The 19,628-nt window shown below is 38.2% G+C and overlaps 1 protein-coding gene across 1 annotated transcript in view; it reads right to left on the bottom strand.

Annotated features, from left to right (window-relative positions):
- Positions 1–1,590: 1,590 nt before the first annotated feature.
- The window catches only part of LOC141433009 (A disintegrin and metalloproteinase with thrombospondin motifs 4-like), a 99,230-nt gene continuing 81,192 nt past the window's right edge, over positions 1,591–19,628 (bottom strand). The window contains exons 2-4 of the mRNA XM_074094846.1: positions 8,252–8,327; positions 2,377–2,555; positions 1,591–1,738 (exon numbers count right to left, since the gene is read on the bottom strand). Coding sequence (XP_073950947.1) covers positions 1,591–1,738; positions 2,377–2,555; positions 8,252–8,327 — 403 coding nt within the window. The remainder of the gene's footprint in view (positions 1,739–2,376; positions 2,556–8,251; positions 8,328–19,628) is intronic.

The raw sequence follows: 19,628 nt of genomic DNA, 5'->3' as shown, positions 1-19,628 counted from the left end.
CGTATTGTCTAACGCTCTGGACGTTCGCGACCGCATTTTCCATCTCTCTCTATCCTCGTGTTACAAGTGTGTTAGTAATAAATAAGAATAAGGCCTCAGAGGCCGTATTGCCTAACGTTTCTGATGCTCGCGATCGCAACCAATGACAGATTTCGTATGCGAAAAGTGTCATTTAATTGCTTCTGACACTCGCGATCGAAAGAAAATTAATGAAACATGATGAGTAGCATTTAAAGGCCTCTGGTCTTTAAATGCTACTCATCATGTTTCATTAATAATAATAACAATAATAATAAAAGCCTTTTTAATTCCAATAACAAGTTGATTTACATTTTTTTATGATTTTTCATGTTTTTCATGCGTAAAACATTTTTCCTTTTTTTAGTAATAAGATATTTAATAAATTATTTTCATAAATTAATAATTGATTCGATTTCTGCTTATTTCTTATTGGGCTGTCCATTTGTGGACATAGGCCTCCTCCATCTCTTGCCATGTGTCTCTGTCAGCGGCGGATCTCATGTTTCATTACAAGCTTTTATTTAGTTTCACCTGTCCCGTTATCTGTCTGTCTGTAGTCAAATCTTGCAAGCTAAATTTGACCAACTTCCAGTTTGGAATACTTATGTAAATTGCGTGACAATACAATAATCTAATAGTGACATCCTGGTGGTCTGGCCAGGATCGTCTCTGCAGGACGGAACTCTTCAACGGTTTATAGCATCGACTTGAAATTTGGTATGCAAATTGTTTGGGTGATAATGCAAGTACAGTCAACAAAAGTACAGTCAGCAAAAAAAGATTGTATTAAAAATGGTTTTTTTATGGATAGGTTATTTGACATTAAAAATGTAACTGTCGTTTATTTTTCAATATGTTCGCGATTAACGATGAGCTTGTCTTGGAATTATGTGGTATCAATATCCTATTCTGCCCTCAAAAGGCAAAAGGCGGTATCTAAATAAAAACTTGGTTATTTATACTGTCGTGCTTAGCTCAAAACCGTACCTACCTAACTCAATAAAATCGTAAAAGTAAAGTTGTAAGCATTTAGCTTAACAAAAGCATTCAGCAGTAAACTAAGCCAAAAGCGATATTTTTATTTAAAGCATATATCCAAGAACCCTTTATAAAGATTTCCCTATCACAGTTTTACCTGAAATCATCTTTTACGAAACTTTGATTTTCTTAAACTAGCTTTTATTGAGATACCTTTTCGCTTAGCACGGCAGCCACACTTGATTCAAAATACATATATAAAGCTACACAATCCTATACTATATTATAAATGTGAAAGTTTTGAAGATGTTTGGATGTTTAGATGTTTATTACTCAATCAAGTCTAAACCGCTGAACCGATTTAGATGAAATTCGGTATACCTACAGATAGTTTGAGTCCCCGGAAGGACATAGGATAGTGTTATCCGGAAAATTACATAGTTCCCGCGGATAGCGATTAACGAATACTGCGCGGACGGAGTCGCAGGCAACGGCTAGTGGTATATAAATAACTCAAAATTGTGTTTTTTGATGATACCACTTTTTGCCTTAAGAGGGCAGTATTAGCGTCGTTATAGTAGGTATTTATACTCACGTGTGCTTGACGCCTTTGAAGGGCACATCGTTGTACGCGGAGCACTGTTCGGCGCGGAAGTCCCCCGAGCCCGCGGGGCAGTCCTGGGTCTGGCACGAGAAGTACTTGGTGTCGCCGCCGGTGCACATCGGCCGCCCGTCCGGCCTGCGAACGTTATTGCTATTATATTTCATCAGGCGTTAGTAAATGAAGACTTGATGGAATAATGTTGCTATTATTTATTTTAGGCGCTGATTTGGAATAATAAAGTAAAGTAAGCGAGTTTATAAACTTTGTCCCAATTTGCTAGAAAAATTACTTTTATTATCCTGAGAATATGTATGTAATGTATCTACGTAGAACACAACTTAGACCAGTTGCATCTTAGGCCACTGCCCATTTGCTATTTAGACCAGCACCAGCTGCTTTATTAGACGAAATGATACTAACCCCTTTAAATTGTCAAAAATGAAAGAAGTTTATGAATGATTCAATCCTGCCTGATCGTAACCGTAGTCCAAAAAATTCTATAGTGAAAAAAAATAAAAAAGGTATTTTTGAATCATGTGCATTTTGGTGCACATTGCCAATTTAAGGTAAGCTTGAAACGCACTGACAGCGGCGGTGGAGGCGGTACCGGTTGTAATATTCGAGCTAACCACGGTTATTCACGCGCGGTATTCTATGCACTCTTTCATGTTAGCTCGAATATTACAACTGGTACCGCTCCGCCACCGCTGCCAGTACACTTCGAGCTTTTAAGTCCACGTTTTTGAAATGAAGGGGTGTTAGGTGTCACTCACGCGACTTCCAGACATATCCGCTTCTGGCTGGCCACGCCGCCGCCGCAGGTCCGCGAGCACGGCGACACCTCGCCCCACTCGCCCCACGCGCCGGCGCCCGCGCCGCCCGGCATCACGGACGACGCCGGCAGGTACAGACCGGCGCCCTGCCGCCGGTGCCTGCTGCGGTGACCTGACGCCTGCCGAAGGTTAAGGTTTAGCTGAATAAAGTCGTCAAGCACTTTACAATACAATACGATACAATGACTCTTTATTGCACCTATCGTCAAGTCCAAAGATATTGACGCGGCCAAAGTTACAAAAATATGTAATTTGGCCAACGACCGGATGGCCAAGTGATTAGAGAACCTGACTACGAAGCTTGAGGTTCCGGGTTCGATTCCCGGCCGGGCAGATATTTGTATGAATAATACGAATGTTTGTTCTCGGGTTTTGATGTTCAATATGTATTTAAGTATGTGTTTATCTATAGGTATACTCGTAAGTATGTTTATCCGTTGCTTAGTATCCATAGTACAAGCTTTGCTTAGCTTGGGACTTGGTCAATTGGTGTGAAGTGTCCCATGATATTTATTATTTATTTATGTATACACGACCTTAATATTAAGTGCCTAAAGTCGTGTATTTGCACATGACTATACACAGAAAATAGTAAGCAATACAGAAAAGAGGTACACTGAGAGAAGAAGAAAGGACTGACTCCTTGAGACTGAGAGAGAGTGAGATAACCTACAAGGTAAGCAATAGGCGGCCTTATCGCTTAAGATGCCAAATGGACGACATGCGAGTAAAAAAAATTTATTCTTTTTACATAATTTTTTTTCTTTTGTCAATCAAACAAACTAGCCTAACCAACAGAAAGTCGGAAAACCCCGACTTTGCCACTTCAAAGTTCAATATCTCAAAGTCGGCTTAACCGATTTTGATGAAACATGTCTAAGAACCTTCGCTAGAAAACTTGATTCCAAATTAAAAAAACCGCGTTCAAATCGGTCCACCCGTTTAAGAGCTACGGTGCCACAGACACACACACACACATACATACAGACACACTAGTGGTCAAACTTATAACACCCCTCTTTTTGCGTTGGGGGTATGACAAAGATGAGGCGCGTCAAACTTTGGGAGTGGGGGCTCTTGAAGTCACACGGAACTTTAACCGGCTATCCTATCCTACTAAGGGGCTGTTTCACCATCCATTGATTAGCGTTAACCGACGGTTAAATGTGATGCCGTCTCCATCTATTCGAACAAAACAACAAGGGACGCGGGCAACGACTAGTATCTTCGTGATGTTTTGTTTAATTGACAAAAGAAAAAAATACGTAGGTATCCAATATTTTCTGATAAAGAAATCGAAAATGGCTTGAACTGAAAGGATGGTACGACTTGGCGGGGGCACTACCGTGCCTCCGGATCTGCTGTTTTTTAGGACCATGGCCTATTGGATGTTCAAATTGTCAAATTGTGTGCAGTTCAAATTATATTATAGCCCTTGGTGTTCGTAGCCCTTGGTGGCGATTAAAGATCTTTGAACACGTTCTTTATCCACAACAAGAGACCACCTATTTACTGGTTCGTCAATGCAATTAGAATGGTAACAGTTTTATTTTAACCAATTAGAGTGACATGATTCTCATTGTTACAAAAATAGAATTTAGGTTGTTAACCCACCAAGATATAGTCTTTGTATGACAGATTGCTATGATTAGATCACTCAACAGAAATATTCGTTTCGTATTGTTGTGTTCATGTAGATACCTTAAAATGTTGTTTATGTCTATCTAAATGGATAGACATATATCATCGCCGTAGTAGGACATAGTTTGGTATATTAACGCCTTTTTAATGAATCGTTACAAATCATAATTCGTCAACTAAAAATATAATTATTTTAATTTTCAATTTTAAAAATGTCACCAGTTTTTTAAAAACAAATAATTTTAGATTATGTTAACTTATGGGATCGAACTACATTATTTGTCGTTCAGCTACGTCACAAGAAATAGAGTACATATAGATAGCTAAAAAAATAGAACCCTTCTTTAGTCAAACCACAACAGTCAGACCACCAGGTGAGCTTTTACAATGAAAACACCGGTCACCACAGCCCTAAGGGTCTACTTCCAAGTTCGAAATTGGAAATTCGTATCAAACTGTTCCTCTCATCCTCCTAGTAAAGACTATAACGTGAGCGGGACGCCACGATACGGAGTTCCAATCAGTATATAAAAAAGGTACTCTGTGGTTCCAATATCTAACTCCGGAGTAGACTTATACTATGAAGTGCAAAATTCGAACTTCATATCTTGTTGTCCCGCTGAAGCTAATATTATTTAATACGAGTGTGAGAGGGACGTTACGATACGAACTTCGATTTTCTAATTTCATAGTAGCCCCTAGCTCTGCGTAGACATCTCTAAATACAATATTATGACAATAAACAACTTGTCAGGAATCGCCGCGGTGTTGCAAGTGCTTGCAGTGCGGGTGGGTGAAGAGTTTCCGAGGAAAAGGAATGTCAGTTGTATTGGATTATAATAAAATAGTTAAGTATCGGAGACGGTATAAAGTCAACGCTGTTCTGTGATTTGCTGTGTACACAATTTAATGAGCAGTTGGTTATCCTTATAATGAGACTAGTACCTGGGCGACCGAGCTTTGCTCGGGCTAAAACTCTACAATGAAATGAAACTAAAATGAAATGATATATTTATTCCTGACGTAAGTCCATAAAAACAATCAATAACAATTAATTAGAAGTCAATAAAATAAAATAAAAATGAAATAACAATAAGCGTTTTCCCAGAGATAAGACCAAACTACGAAAACCCCCACATACCAAATTTCATCGAAATCGTTGGAGCCGTTTCCGAGATACAAGAATTGCTCGTTTATAGGTATTAGATTTCATGGAGAATCAAATATACCTACTGAGCGGCAAAAAATCGAATCTGGCCCTCAAATGTATGCAATATTTAATAAGTAATTTTGCTGAGTATATTTTTACACGGCTGGTCATAGACATATATATTAATAATGGTGACTGTATCTAAATAGAGTGGGATGTATGAGCTCTCAATTTTAATGAACTAGTAAGTAAAACTCATTTTTTACGTTAATAAGGAGTTACTTACTTCAGCCGAAAGGATGATATTACTGGTAACGTAAAAACACGCTATTTCGAAATAGTCCATTAAAGTGAATGACAGGCGAAGGACCCTATCATCAGTGGTAGTGCCAGCCCTGATTATATGAATGACTGTTCACACTCACGAGCTCTATATGTACTAAGTCGCCGGTAGGGTTGTCACAGCTGTGAAATATTTCAGGATATGTGAACAGTTTTTTTGAACTAACGAATTGACGCACAACAGTCTCAATAAAAGGAGGAGAGCTGTTAAATATCGATCTCGTGACATACAAATTTTTTGCGAAAATAGTTCACATTTAGTGAAATAAAAAAATTGAATTCTTACATATTGGTAACAATGAGATCTTGTTCTACATTAGACTTTATTACGTCATTGAGGAGATTTTTTCATTTATGTGTGTGTTACAGTGACTTATTATTTATTCGTAGGTATAATCAAAGGTTCACATGGCCTCATGCTGGCCCGGCCGATGCCCGATGTTCGGAACTCCATCGAAGTATTGATGTTGAAACCGAAAGCAAATTATGTTTATTTATAACCTCTCAAAACAACATTGTTGGAAAAACGGTGATTGCTTGGTTTTGGTAGTTTTATGTTGGTAAACTCTTGCCCGCTACTTCGTCTACGAAGAATTCGTAAATATCTATAGCTATCACGTGAGAAATCGCGTGGAAGAATAAATAATAATAATACTACTTCCATATGTCGTGAAAACTTCGCAAACTCCCTTCTCAATTCACCTGCAGTAGTTTAAGGTCATTCAGTCAGTAATCGACTCCATTAAATCTTGAACCTTACATATTTTATTTTGTTTTCTTTTTAATTCCCCGACAGGATACGTGGTTATGTTCTATCTTATTAAATGAATGCACCAACATCAAAATACTCGATAGCAAGAACTCTAAAACTATGAGATTTAATTATGCTCAGCGGTGTCGGTGTGTTTTGTAGTTTAATGGCCAGATCTGTTAATTATTTAGCTGATAAACTTCGAAAACTCAATTAAAGTTCTTTGGTCCCATAAAATACTTTCTCCTTACGACGTCTTCGATAAGACCTTAAAGTATTTAAGATACAAGAAAGACTGGGACTGCAAGAGACAGGGATAAAAAATATTGAAAAACTGTTACAAGTCCAATTGAACTAAAGTTCTCTTATCTTCAAAGTTGCTACACTCTTGACAGAATGGTTGTGGTCATCGGATAAGGATTAGTAGTGAATCATTATTACGACTTTCTTGGGATACTTAGTAGTGTAATATTTTATTAGGGAAGGAGCCCCATGCGCTGGACAGATCAGATCCGCGACAACATGGGTACAAACGTCCACGAAGCCGTACGCTGCTGAAGATCGTGCCAAATGGAGAGCGATTGCCCGGAAAATGATCCGTGGATGTCACGACCCTCAGCAATGAGCATTAACCCGTCACGCATCCTAGAGACTACATTAGTCCGTAGCTTTTTGTGCGGGAAATGTCCTAGAGCTTACTGTAGTAAAAAAAAGGTATCAAAAAATGGAACCGACTTCAAAAACCTTGAAAATAATTTTCTATTAGTTTGAAGTCGGTGCCTCAGGCTTCAGCACGAGCCAGCAGGAGTGGAACTATAGACGTCTACCTCAACTACATACTATATATTGGGCTGCCCAATATTATATATTTTAGTGATTTGTAGCCAAAGTTCATTTCACAACGATTCCATTAATCTAAAACACAGCATAGTTATATCATTTTATAACGAGTACCGGTAAGTACCTACCTACGGTCTTCTTTATCAGGGTCCAGTTCACCAAATGATACTTTCTGAATGTTAATACTTGACTTGATGCTTGCTTGGCTTGATTGCTTTAAAAATTCGAGGGCTGCCCTCAATTTCTTTAAGATCCCATCATCAGATCCTGACTTGGTGTCAATGGAACCACCTCGGAAGTACGTCCTTTAGAACTAAATTTTTAAATTTAGAAAAAAATAACTTTAGAAATGCTTTTTTTCTGACTCTACTTTTATTGCAATCCAAATTACATCCATAATAATATTATAATACGAAATGTGTGTGTTTGTATGTCTGTCCGTCTGTCACGTCGAAATGGAGCGACGGATCGACGTGATTTTTTGGCACAGAGATAGTTTATGGGCCAAAGAGTGACATAGACATAGGCTATTTTTTATCCAGGAAAAATGCACAGTTCCCGAGGGAACAGCGCACGATATCCGAATTCAACGCGGGCGAAGCCGCGGGCAAAAGCTAGTTATTATATAATAATATTTGGTGAAATTTTACTTGCAATATTTGACATTAAAGCTCATACGCAACATTTGCGTTAAATAAAAGCTTGTAAACAAAGAACACGTTCCAGAGTTAAGTATCGACAAGCTCTGTTGTTAAATCAGTCCTCGAATCGATTAAGAAGATACGGCGGCGCCCGCGCAGGCCACGGCCATGGCCACGCGTCACGGCCGGCCATTGCGCACGCTGACATTTTGGTCCGGTTGGCTTATTTACTTATGTTAAGTACCTAAATGTTTATAATATTATATTCGCTGCTTGTACACCAAAGGGACACAAATAATTTTAAAAAAAGTTTTTTATTTGTGTCCCTTTATTTTATATTGCGTCAGGGTACAGTCAACTACAAATATATTTTGTAGCTTTGGCCATATCTTTAAAGTTGACTATATAAAAGTGTCGACTGTACCTATGTACATAAAGCCGTGAACTTACATTATGTGTGAAGTGATGTCTTGATGCTGTCCATGTGATACAATTACTTATAACGAAGACTGCCAATAGCAGCGATCTGAAAAGAAAAAAAAAACCGTTAATTTATTTAATAACACCCGTAAATATAGTTACTAATTAGCTTGCATCCGCAATGTTCCTTTTCCGTGGGGATTTCGAAGAATATTCCCTAACTAACTTTTGCCCGTGACTCCGTCTGCGAAAAATTCATTTATCACACAAAAAGAAGATCGTGGATTCAAATCCGGGTTCGTACCTTTGATTTTTTCGAAATTTATATGCCGAATTTATATGCCAAATGTACCACAATGACAATGAACATGGTGAGGAAACCTACACAAACCTACGTGTGTGCGAAGTTCCCAATATCCGTGCTGGTCCCGTGTGGAAACTACGACTAAAGCAGTCTCTTTCAGAGAAGAGCTTAGCATAGGGAAATACAACTCCGAGCATGATGAGTACAAGTTCCTAGAGACTTATACATCGAAGCCTCACAAATTCACACGAACCTTAAAAATACATTTGTTTTAAGACATATGCATCTTTAAAACGTACCTAAAATACGGTATTTGACTTGATCTATTTTGCCTGTTATCGAATAGAAAAACAATTTTTAAGTTACCTTTACAAATAACAAAGTTATACAGGTTTGTTGAAATTCAAGATTAGACACACGCCAGTACCGCCATACTTGCTGCATATAAATAAATAAATAAAAAATATCACGGAACAATTCACACCAATTGACCAGTCCCAAGTAAGCTTAGCAAGCTGTGTTATGGGTACTAAGCAACGGATAAATATAATATATAGATAGATACATACTTAAATACATAGAAAACACCAAGACCCGAGAACAACATCGTATTTTTCATACAAATACTGCCCCGACACGGAATCGAACCCGGACCCAAGCTTCGTAGTCAGGTTCTCTAACCACTAGGCCATCTGGTCGGCAAATATATTTCCTCCTCTTCGCTAAACACTATTTGTATATCTATATTTTCATAATAATATTAAGATATGGCAAAATCAGGAGTTGTCAAATACCGTATTAAATTTATTCAGACATAATGTCAAATTTATCTCAAGTAAAGCCTCCTTTAGATGATGCGGTAATATCGTGCGAGTTACCGTTCATTGCCGGCAATGATCCATCATTCATAAAGTCATAGTCGCGTGAAGCAGCAATGTAACAAAGTCAGGCGCTATTTATCGCTCCAACTAATTGAAGCTACACGACGTTTAAGAAGTAAATTACAAAGTGTAATGGCATGTAAATACGTTTTAAACCCGAACACCCTTATCTGACGGCGTCGATATAACTTGTCGATAAAGAACCCGTGTAACAGTACGGGTGATAACATCTGTGTTTAGGGGTGGGTTAAGTTATTAGAGGCTGGTCGTTAGTCGCACCAAGTTACTACATCGATAACCAATACCAAAACAGCTGACAAATCTCCGGCTAAGTTAAGAAAATATTTGCAACCAAAAGTGTGGATAACCAATAGATGCCATAAATAGTCCTGCGAGCTATTTGCCCCGCCCACTGTCACTTCAGTTTCGCAATTCTTCGGGCTTTGTCGGTAACCTTAGTTCTACTGCGGATATCATCATTTCTGATTCTATGAAAAAATTATATGATGATGATGATGATTATTAATAGTACTTGGGCGGCTGAGCTTAGCTCGAGCTAAAACTCGATAGTAAGCATTTTCCCAGAAATAAGATCAAGCTAGATCGATTTGTCATCCCCGAGAACCCCCACATACCAAATTCCATCGAAATCGTTGGAGCCATTTCCGAGATTCTGATTATATATTTACAAGAATTGGTCGTTTAAAGGTATTTATATTATTAGATTAAATAGATAGATAGAACCCAAACACTGCGCGACACGCCCTTGGCCGGTTACAGTACCTTCAATTAAACGTTTAATTTTAAGTCTTTTGTCTATATTTTAAACCTAATTTTCGGTAGGTACATGGTACATATAATTTATTACGCCGTTTAGTGCCGAGTGTCTTGTCTAGCATAAAACATTTTTTTCTAAAAAGCCCAATTTTAACACGACTTAAGGCTATCCCGCTTTCCCTTGTAACTTAAACCAAATTCTGTTCCAGAGCAGTCCCACGGGAAGAGCTCATTTACAAAAGGGCGGAGATGAAAGCAAAGCGTTAATTACCAAAGAGATTCGAGACAAGGCGTGAGCCCACGACATGCTGAGACAGCACTGCAGGGCTACTCCGAAACTCGAAACGCGAAGTTCGTGTCGTGCGGTCCCTCTGACACTTATACTATTTAATACGAGAGCGCAGCTGCAGGCTGTGAGGGCTCTCTATTTTTTCACCGAAAATATTTTCCCAAATGATTTTAGGCAGGGTTACTCAAAGTGGGGTACGCGAACCCCTAGGGGTTCACTATTCAACGGTAGGGGGTTCGCGTCAAGGTTTACGTGACTCCAAAAACCACGAGGCTGCAAGACTAGCAAGATGATTAAGATTGGTTTTTGGAGTCTTTTTGTATTTTTTATTTCAACTCCAAATTTGTTACTTATTTGTTTGTTATTTGTTGTTGTTTGTTTCAGTTTGTATTTTCGTGTGCAAGATGATTCTTACCTATATTTGTTACCTTTTATGATGCTGATTGAAATAAAAATAACCTTAGTTTCTCCAACAGTCAATTTTATTACTTTCTTAAAGGGGGGGTGTTCGCTATCGTCTAGAAACTTTAACAGGGGTACGTGAAGCCATAAGTTTGAGAAACCCTGATTTAAGGTAAACGTCGGATTGTTTGACACGTGAATGCTCAATATATGACACCCTGCGCTGTCATCTCTAACAAGCCTCTATCGCTAATGACTTAAAATTAAATGAATGGCTTCGAGAAAAGTACGGTGCGGCCGTGCCTTTTGTTTTGTTTTGCTCAACTTGGCGGGGGCACTACCGTGCCCCCAGATTGGGTAACTATTGGCACAGAATATATAATAGTACTGGCATACAGAATGGACACGCTCCGCCCCGCACCGGTTCGAGTTACCCCACCCCTCAAGCGCAGATTGTAGGAAAACCGTAGGAAAGCAGTCGGGCGCGCAACGCGATGTATGTCGGCCGCACCGTCGCACGGCACTAAGTTCGGGAGCAATAACTTTGCGAAATGGTGATATACTGTGCGTTGTATGGGTGTTTGTCAACAGCCAAAGTCAAGAAAAGGAGTTTTTTTCTGCCTGCCTACTTCCTTTTCTTAATAATAATGCTTTCTAAAAGTATCGCGATTAATACGACATGAAATAACTAATTAGGTACCGAATAATTAGTTCAAGTTTGTAGTCATATATTTATTGTAATGTAAAATAATAATGCTTAAATACATAGACAGACACATTTTAAGTAGGTTAAAATAAAAATATATGATTAACGATTACATTTATTTACACATTTAAGCCATACCTACATACCCTATAGTACTAGGGTTTTGCGATAGTCAGCCCTGTGTGTCTTACGCACACATTGACGCGTGTACAGACGTCGTCGTGCCTATGTAGATTCCAGAACGCGTATTTTGTATGGCGTGTCCGCCCTGTGCTATTGGGTCGGTAACGAGCACTAGTATTTTACCTTATGTCCCGTTTCATATGAACGAACAATTTTTTTGAAACTGTACTTCTGGATTTTTATAAAACTAACCTATTTAACCTAACCTATAAGGTTCTACAGAATAGTCCTGAAATACATGGTGTTAATTAAATAACTGAAAACCCAAAAGTAGTTTGCTCAGAATCGAGAGTAGAATCGATTATTACACTGTGTTTTAAATTAGGTTGTGTTTGTGTTCCTAAATCCCTTTTTTATTGTGCCCAGTCTAAAAGATACGACTCCAACAGGCGCCAATTAAATATTTTAGCGAGTTTGCATACATTTTGGGTAATTTAATACTGGCCGTATTGCTGTCGATGTATGATTTTCTTCTCAAACCGTCAAAGCGCAACTGACAAATGCAAATTATGAGTGTAGAGCTAGAAATTAAACAGAATTACTGACTTAGCAAAACATACGAATATCTATAAAAATAAAAAAATAAAAAAAATATATAGAAACTTTTTTGTTTGTGTCTGTTGACACCTGATTACCTTGGTCTTAGATTTAGATTTTACTTTATGCACTAGAGCATAAAAAGTAATTTTATGTCGCCTAGATCCAGCATAAACACGAACTTTACGAGCATGAGAAGTGAATAGTAGATTGTACAACAAGAGCATAAAACGAGCCATTTTACCAAAGACGTTCATATAGCCACCCGAGCCGGTACGGCGAGGGTAGATAGACACGTCGAGGGGAAAATGGGTTTAATGCTCGAGTTTTACACTCTGCTTTTCACTTCGATGGCGAGGAAATGAAATAGAAACAGTGAAAACAATTTTATTGTTCACTTACTATGTACCTTTCATTGTTCACGCATTACTATTATAATTGTACATTTTAAGTTTTATTGATCTATTTTGATTGTTTTTTAGTTTTTATATATATTTTTTTTTATATGTAGAAACTTCTTTGTTTATGGCTGTTTAGACCTGATTGCCTTGGTCTTAGACGAAGATTTTACTTTATGTACAAGAGCATAAAAAGTCATTTTTATGTCGCCTAGATCCATGATAAACACGAACTTTACGAGCATGAGAAGTAGAGTATATTTTACCACGCAAAAGGCCGCTAAAGAATCAAAATTCAACTGTCAATCATCAAAACGAATCTAAATAAATTAGCCACCATTAGGACCTAGGTCCAAGGCTTCGATGCAGGTCGCATATTTTAATATTATAATTTTAGTCCCGTCCCGAATGCCTAATGACCTGAGACAATAGAAAGAACTACAGTATTGTGATAATTGATGCCGAAAATGCATCGCCGCATCTGATGACCCAAAGTCAGCGGTAATCGCGCATTAATATTATTGTAATGATGTTTAAAACAGGATTTAGCGGATATTATGTAAGGCGTGAGGCATGTAGTGTTTCGTAATGTGTTTATTGGATCGTCCCATCTCAGTGTATTACATATGTATATTGAGATAAGGAGGCTTAATAAATTCATTGTTTTAATTTCAATCCTTGTTCTCCGTATAACCAGCAAAGTAGGGGCCCAATTTTGCTTAACTTAAATAACTAGGTTATGGCGCTTCGCCGGCCGCTCCCGAGCGGCGAGGTATGATAACAAGGACTTGCTTCATCTGCAAGATTGCGACATCCTGTCGTTCATTTATTTTTAAATGAAAATAAATAGAATTCGGCGTTAAAACTAACTTTTGTCATCTTGAAAAAGATTGTCACATCAAACTGAACATAAATATCAAGGTAATTTTTTTTATATTAATATTCTGTATATGATTTCATTCTGTATGAGTAAAGTTATGTGAGCATCTATTAAAAATCTCAGTTTGGGGCAAGTGTGCGCGGGTAAGTGCGCGCGTTCGCCTACTGAGGAATGGACACAATGTATTAAATGAATGGATTGGTGGCATTAACTATGTACCTTTTATGAAGGAGGTAGTTTTGAATGTGATCGCTGCCACGAATATTCTTTGTAAAATTAATAACTAACTAATTTTAAAGTTTCTTTTAAAGTTCTAAAATTACTTTTAAGTCCAATTCAGTCATCTGATTTTATGTGATTTTATATTTATAAGTCGATATCTCATTATTAAATGATCTAGTCTTCAAGATAGTTCGTTATTAAAAAGTTTATAACTATTAAAAAACAATGCGCACACTTACCCGCAAAGCGGGTTCTTTCCCTATATTCCTTACTGTTTAATTTTGACATGAGTTTAAATCCTTAAGTGCGCACACTTGACCCGAACGACTCTATCGCACATCCACATCAATCAATACTGTTTCCACTGAAGATGCACTTGGAGCGGATTGATAATAATGCCATGCAAATTTAAATTATCGTCTCGCCTCGCCGGTGGAAAAGCATCTTTACATAGGAACAAGCGTTTGCCGACGTCCATGTGTTAATTCAGTGGTATCTAATATTCTCTATTTACAGCCAGAAGGATAAATCAAGGATGCCGTCGTCTGTTTAGTGCCCCTAATTGACAGGAGTCGCGCGCGCCGCTCGTGTTACCATCCGCAGGAACTAGCATGGTAATGGCATTGAATGTTTCATTGGGCTATATTTATATGTACCATGAAAAAGAAATATAAATAGTCATAGCTATTAATTTCAAATTATAAATAGTTTTTGAGGAAATTACATTTTCACCTTAGCTAAGCACCTCAAACAGGCAGGTTTTGCTATTAAAAATCAGTGAGCAAAATCGCATTTTGCTCACTCCGTGAGACAAAGTAACTTTTTAATTATTCAGCTATCTACACACCCATTTTATCCAAACCCGTCCAGCCGTATTAACGTGAAAAAGTAAACATACCAGTACACACATTAACAAACTTTTGCATTGTACATACATATACAATAGGTAAGCCTTTGGAAACGCGGTAGTGAAACCTTTAGCCTCCCAGGGTTACGCCATCTTCCGATTGTGTAAGCAGCTTTTGCTGGTTCAGCATGCATTGTCACCCTATTGTCCTCGTCTGCACAAAGCTTCATAGTGCTTTAGCGTTACACTGAAGTAAGTTCCTTGTTGCAGGGTAGATGAAAAACTTAACGGCCTTAACCTGTTGCATGCACTTATTGCAAAAATGTTTTATGTCCTATATAAATTCTCTACATAAGTACAACATGTCATTTAAATACTCCAGTTTTTCCCCTATAAGTACCTATAGTTGAAATATGTGGACTTTAAGTTATCAGAATAAGTATCGCTACAAATTAAATTGTACTGGAATTTCGCACATATAAAGTACCCACTTCATTTTATAGCTCTTTTTCTTGAAGCATTTTATATGAGTTAACATTATGCCTCCTTTGTATTTTTTAACGCGTAAATGATGTTTTGTACCGAGAAAAGCAATCAATTCTTTCGACTTTTAAAGATGTTTTGAGAATTCTTTCGGTATGATTTTGGATTATACAATGTTTATAGTAAACTTAAAATAATTTTGATTGGTGTTTCATGCCTTCTCAGTCGGCCTTTGTACTTAACACTTTTTGTAACCTTTTTGTACTTCCTTTTTGTACAATAAAGAATATAAACAAACAAGCAAATAAACGGGCTCTTTTGTACCTAAGTACTCTTTTTAAGTCTTTGAGAAAGACTATACTTATTTGTTAAGAATGAGATCACATTAATTCTAGCGGTATTATACACGAAAGCTTGCACCCAATACATGTCTATGCAGAAGTTTGATCAAAGAACTCACGTCTTAAATCGAGTTTAGCTCGACATGTTTCGGGCTAATCCGTAGCCCTTCGTCTTCGGAGCAACGCGACTCAGCGGCTGCTGCAACACGCGCACTGCGCGCCGCCGCTCTGCTCGCGCGACTACCCGACGAAACTGACACCGGCACACAACTACCCGCGTTTTCATCATCATTACAACTGTCAAATGTAGAGTAGCACACAACACTAACAACATCGCTCTGTAAAGGTACATTCACACACACCGATGACGCAGCACGAGTATTTAACACCGTTTTCCAACTCGGAGGTACCGTCCAACCACTATCCCGGGTGAGTTATCCGGGTCATTATATTTAATATGAGTGTCTCACGGTAGTTTCATGTTCAAAATTGATCAAAGAAATTCAATAAACATTTCAAATTGTCTAACAATCATTACAAAGACAAAGTTAAAACTAACAACATGACAATAGTTCTATTATTAGCACTATCGTATCATAATTTCATCGAACGACTGCGTTCACTTCAGGAATACTAAATGGCCTGGCAGCGCACAGCATATTGTTTCTATTTGAATACCGACGGCTACAACAATTTAATGGGATAGTTTCGTATGCGAATTGCGAGGGTGCAGTTGAGTCATAACATTAAGTGTAAGATATACATAGCCATATACATTAATTAAAAGCAATGCCACTTAAGTAGGTCGGTAGGTATCTGGTAATATTACCTAATTGTATTGTACTATTATTTAGTTATATAGTGTTAATGATTATAAAAACAAACACAAATTCATGAGGTACAGTCGCGGAATGAAAAGGTCGACCATCTTTACTTTAAGGTCTCGTTTTTGCTTGCTCAGTATAACTGCTTTATCGACCGAGTATGGCATAAATTCCGTCGTAATGTAATTTCAAAAAGGTATGTGCCATCGACGTGTAAACGAATTTATTTGAAAATTGGTCAACATTTTCATTCCGCCACTGCTATTTATATGTGGCTATGGTACTTGGTTATACTTTCAATTAGGTACTAAGTCATCTAATACTGAAAGGTGGCCTGTGTCCAGCAGTGGCACTTATATAGGCTGGGATGATGATGATGAGGTACTTAAAGTTTTATGTTTTTTTGTTGCACTGATTTAAAATATTCGATAGGCATATATATATTATAAAATGAACAGCAGAATATTCACGGAACAATTACTTTTAATAAAGTAATTTTTGTTTTCGAAATCAGCAATAGATATTTTAACTCCTATCAAAGCTTAATGCTCCTAGGTAAGTTGCATTGGCAATAGGCATGTTCGCATGTTACACGTCGTGTAAAATATGCAAAGCAGCGATGTCGATGCAATGCGCGCGCGCCGCTTCCGACGCCGCCGCGTCTGCGCTCAGCACCCGAAATAACCGTTAGCACCTCAGCACATTGTGTCGGAGATTTTATTCATCATCATCATCATCATCAGCCTACAGCAGTCCACTGCTGGACATATGTTCCATGGCGCGCCACAACACTCTGTCTTCAGCCCCTCGCATCCATCCGCCGCCAGCGATCCTCTTAAGGTCATCCGTCCACCGTGCCTCAGGACGCCCTACACGTCCTACGTCTGTCGCAGGACCGATGAACGGTGGAGCAGACGAGTTCTCGAATGGAGACCACGGACGGGAAAACGTAGAGATTTTATTATGCACATCAAATTTTGGCTACATATTTTACAAATGCGGACGTGTAGATCCTTGGATGGAGACCACGGACTGGGAATACACGGCGTTGGTCCGAGCCTAAAGGTGGGTCCACATTATCCTACTATATCCATCCCACTGATATTATGAACACGAAAGTTTGTATGTGCATATGTGCCTGTATTTGTTACTCCTCCACGGTAAAATAGCTGGATGGATTTGGTTGAAATTTGGTACGCAGATAGCTAGACATCGGGAATGATACGTGGCTACTTTGAATCCTGAAATTTCCACAGTATCGAGAGAATATCCCAAAATTTAAGTGGGAACACTAGACCCGTTCTTCCATACAAACGTAGTCCCCTGTTTGCTCCCTGGATAATGCCAGTAGAGCAATATTTACTTTCCAAAAATCTATGGCCACTATTGACGTCCCTGTGTTTTTCTTTTTTTCATAAATTAAATATTTAAAAAGAGAAATTAACCTTCAAAAACCTAAAAAATGCCAGATTTTCCGCTGTGTTCAAACATCCAGAAAACAAACTTGGCTAGATTATACAAAAACAAGGAAAACATAGGAACACGGCCAAAGCATTTCATTGATGTTTAAATGAAAAATTAGGAATAGATCAAGTTTTGGAGAAGAAATCAGGGGACTACGAAACGTTGATTTTACGAGTATGTATTTTTAATAGGTATTTATTTTCGGTCCAAGCAGCAGTTGTCTCTATCGCGCTCTTCGGAAGGAGGCTTGAGGTTGAGGCGCAAGCGCAATAGATTTTTTGCAGCGCAATACAATTCTCTCGCCCTTAGTGTTTCCTCTTAAACCGCTAGGATTAGAGGCATAAAATTTGGCGCCAATTTTTTGAACAGAACTACCCCGGGGGTTCCGTTTCAATACCGCCGATGCATTTTTTTAAAATAATCACTCTGTAAACCTATAGGTATAGTGCCACGAGAGTTGAATGAATGATTACACACACAGACTCAAACTCAAACTCACAACATTTATTGTCATAAAAAACACTAGATCGCAACAAAAACACAGTAAAAACATAAATAGAAGAAGAGAGAAAAATTAGAGCTACAACATGTCGTATAATCACAGCATTATTTTGACATTTACTCATTAATTTTATTCATTCTCCTTGTGTGTAATCAGTTCTTATTGTATCTTTGTGTGTAATCATTCATTCACTCTCATGGCTCTACCTATACAAACCGACGTAGGTAAAGTTTACGACATCCTCGCCAAAAGTTCACTCATCATAAACATCCCTAAGCATAGATTTCTAAACAAGATTTTCTTTAGAAAGAATCCGAGTTATCTTTCTGTGTGGTCTTGATGATTGTGGTTATGTTTGCTGAACCCTTATCAGGTTAACTGACTGGGCGCTAAACAAACTAACGGAGTTCAAGGGATACTTTATTAGCACCACTTTGTCTTAGTTAAACAGTGACAGTGTTAAATACCGGCCATTTTACATGTGTTTGTACTGATTAATCTCCCTTGAGATAATACAACAATCTATTGTAGCAACAATCTTAAGGATTTAGGCTCTGTTTCCACCATAGAAATGCGAGTATATTATATTTAGACGACCAGATGGCCTAGTGGTTAGAGAACCTGCTGACTATACGAAGCTTGATGAAAATAATAATATTAAACTCTGATTATATAGATAGATACATAAAACATATTAAATACATATTAAACACCCAAGACCCGAGAACAAACATTCGTATTTTTCATACAAATATCTGCCCCGACATGGGAATCGAACCCGGGACCTCAAGCTTCGTAGTCAGGTTCTCTAACCACTAGGCCATCTGGTCGTCTAATTAATGAAAACGGTCACACAGTTTCGCGGCCTACCTTTCACAACATCGCACCATAGCTGCATATAGCATCTCTGGTGGGAAGGCACCCTTAGATAGCTTTTTAAAGTCCAAAGCTCAAATAAGAAACTCGTTACATTCATTTCAAACCAAGGGATTAGAAAGGGGTGACTAAGCAAAACTAAATAGAAGTGTATGTATACAGCCAATTCTTTATTAAATCTTAATAGAATTACTACTAACATTTTAACTAGTGTGCGCCTGCGGCTTCCGTCCGATTGCAGGACTCCCTACACCATTATATTCTTTGTCTACGTTAAAGGTAACCTCTATACATGATTTTAACTACCTAGGTCCACGGCTTTTTAGCCCCCGACGCAAAAAGAGGGGTGCTATAAGTTTGACCACCATGTGTGTCTGTCTGTCTGTCTGTGGCACGTAGCTCTTCAACGGGTGGACTGATTTGAATGCGGTTTTTTTCATTTGAAAGCAGGTTTTCTAGCGATGGTTCTCAGACATGTTTTATCAAAATCG

Source organism: Choristoneura fumiferana, chromosome 11, assembly GCF_025370935.1.
Source record: "Choristoneura fumiferana chromosome 11, NRCan_CFum_1, whole genome shotgun sequence".
NCBI lineage: Eukaryota > Metazoa > Arthropoda > Insecta > Lepidoptera > Tortricidae > Choristoneura > Choristoneura fumiferana.
The sequence above is the reverse complement of the archived record's forward strand: the minus strand, read 5'-3'. Positions and strand labels throughout refer to the sequence as shown.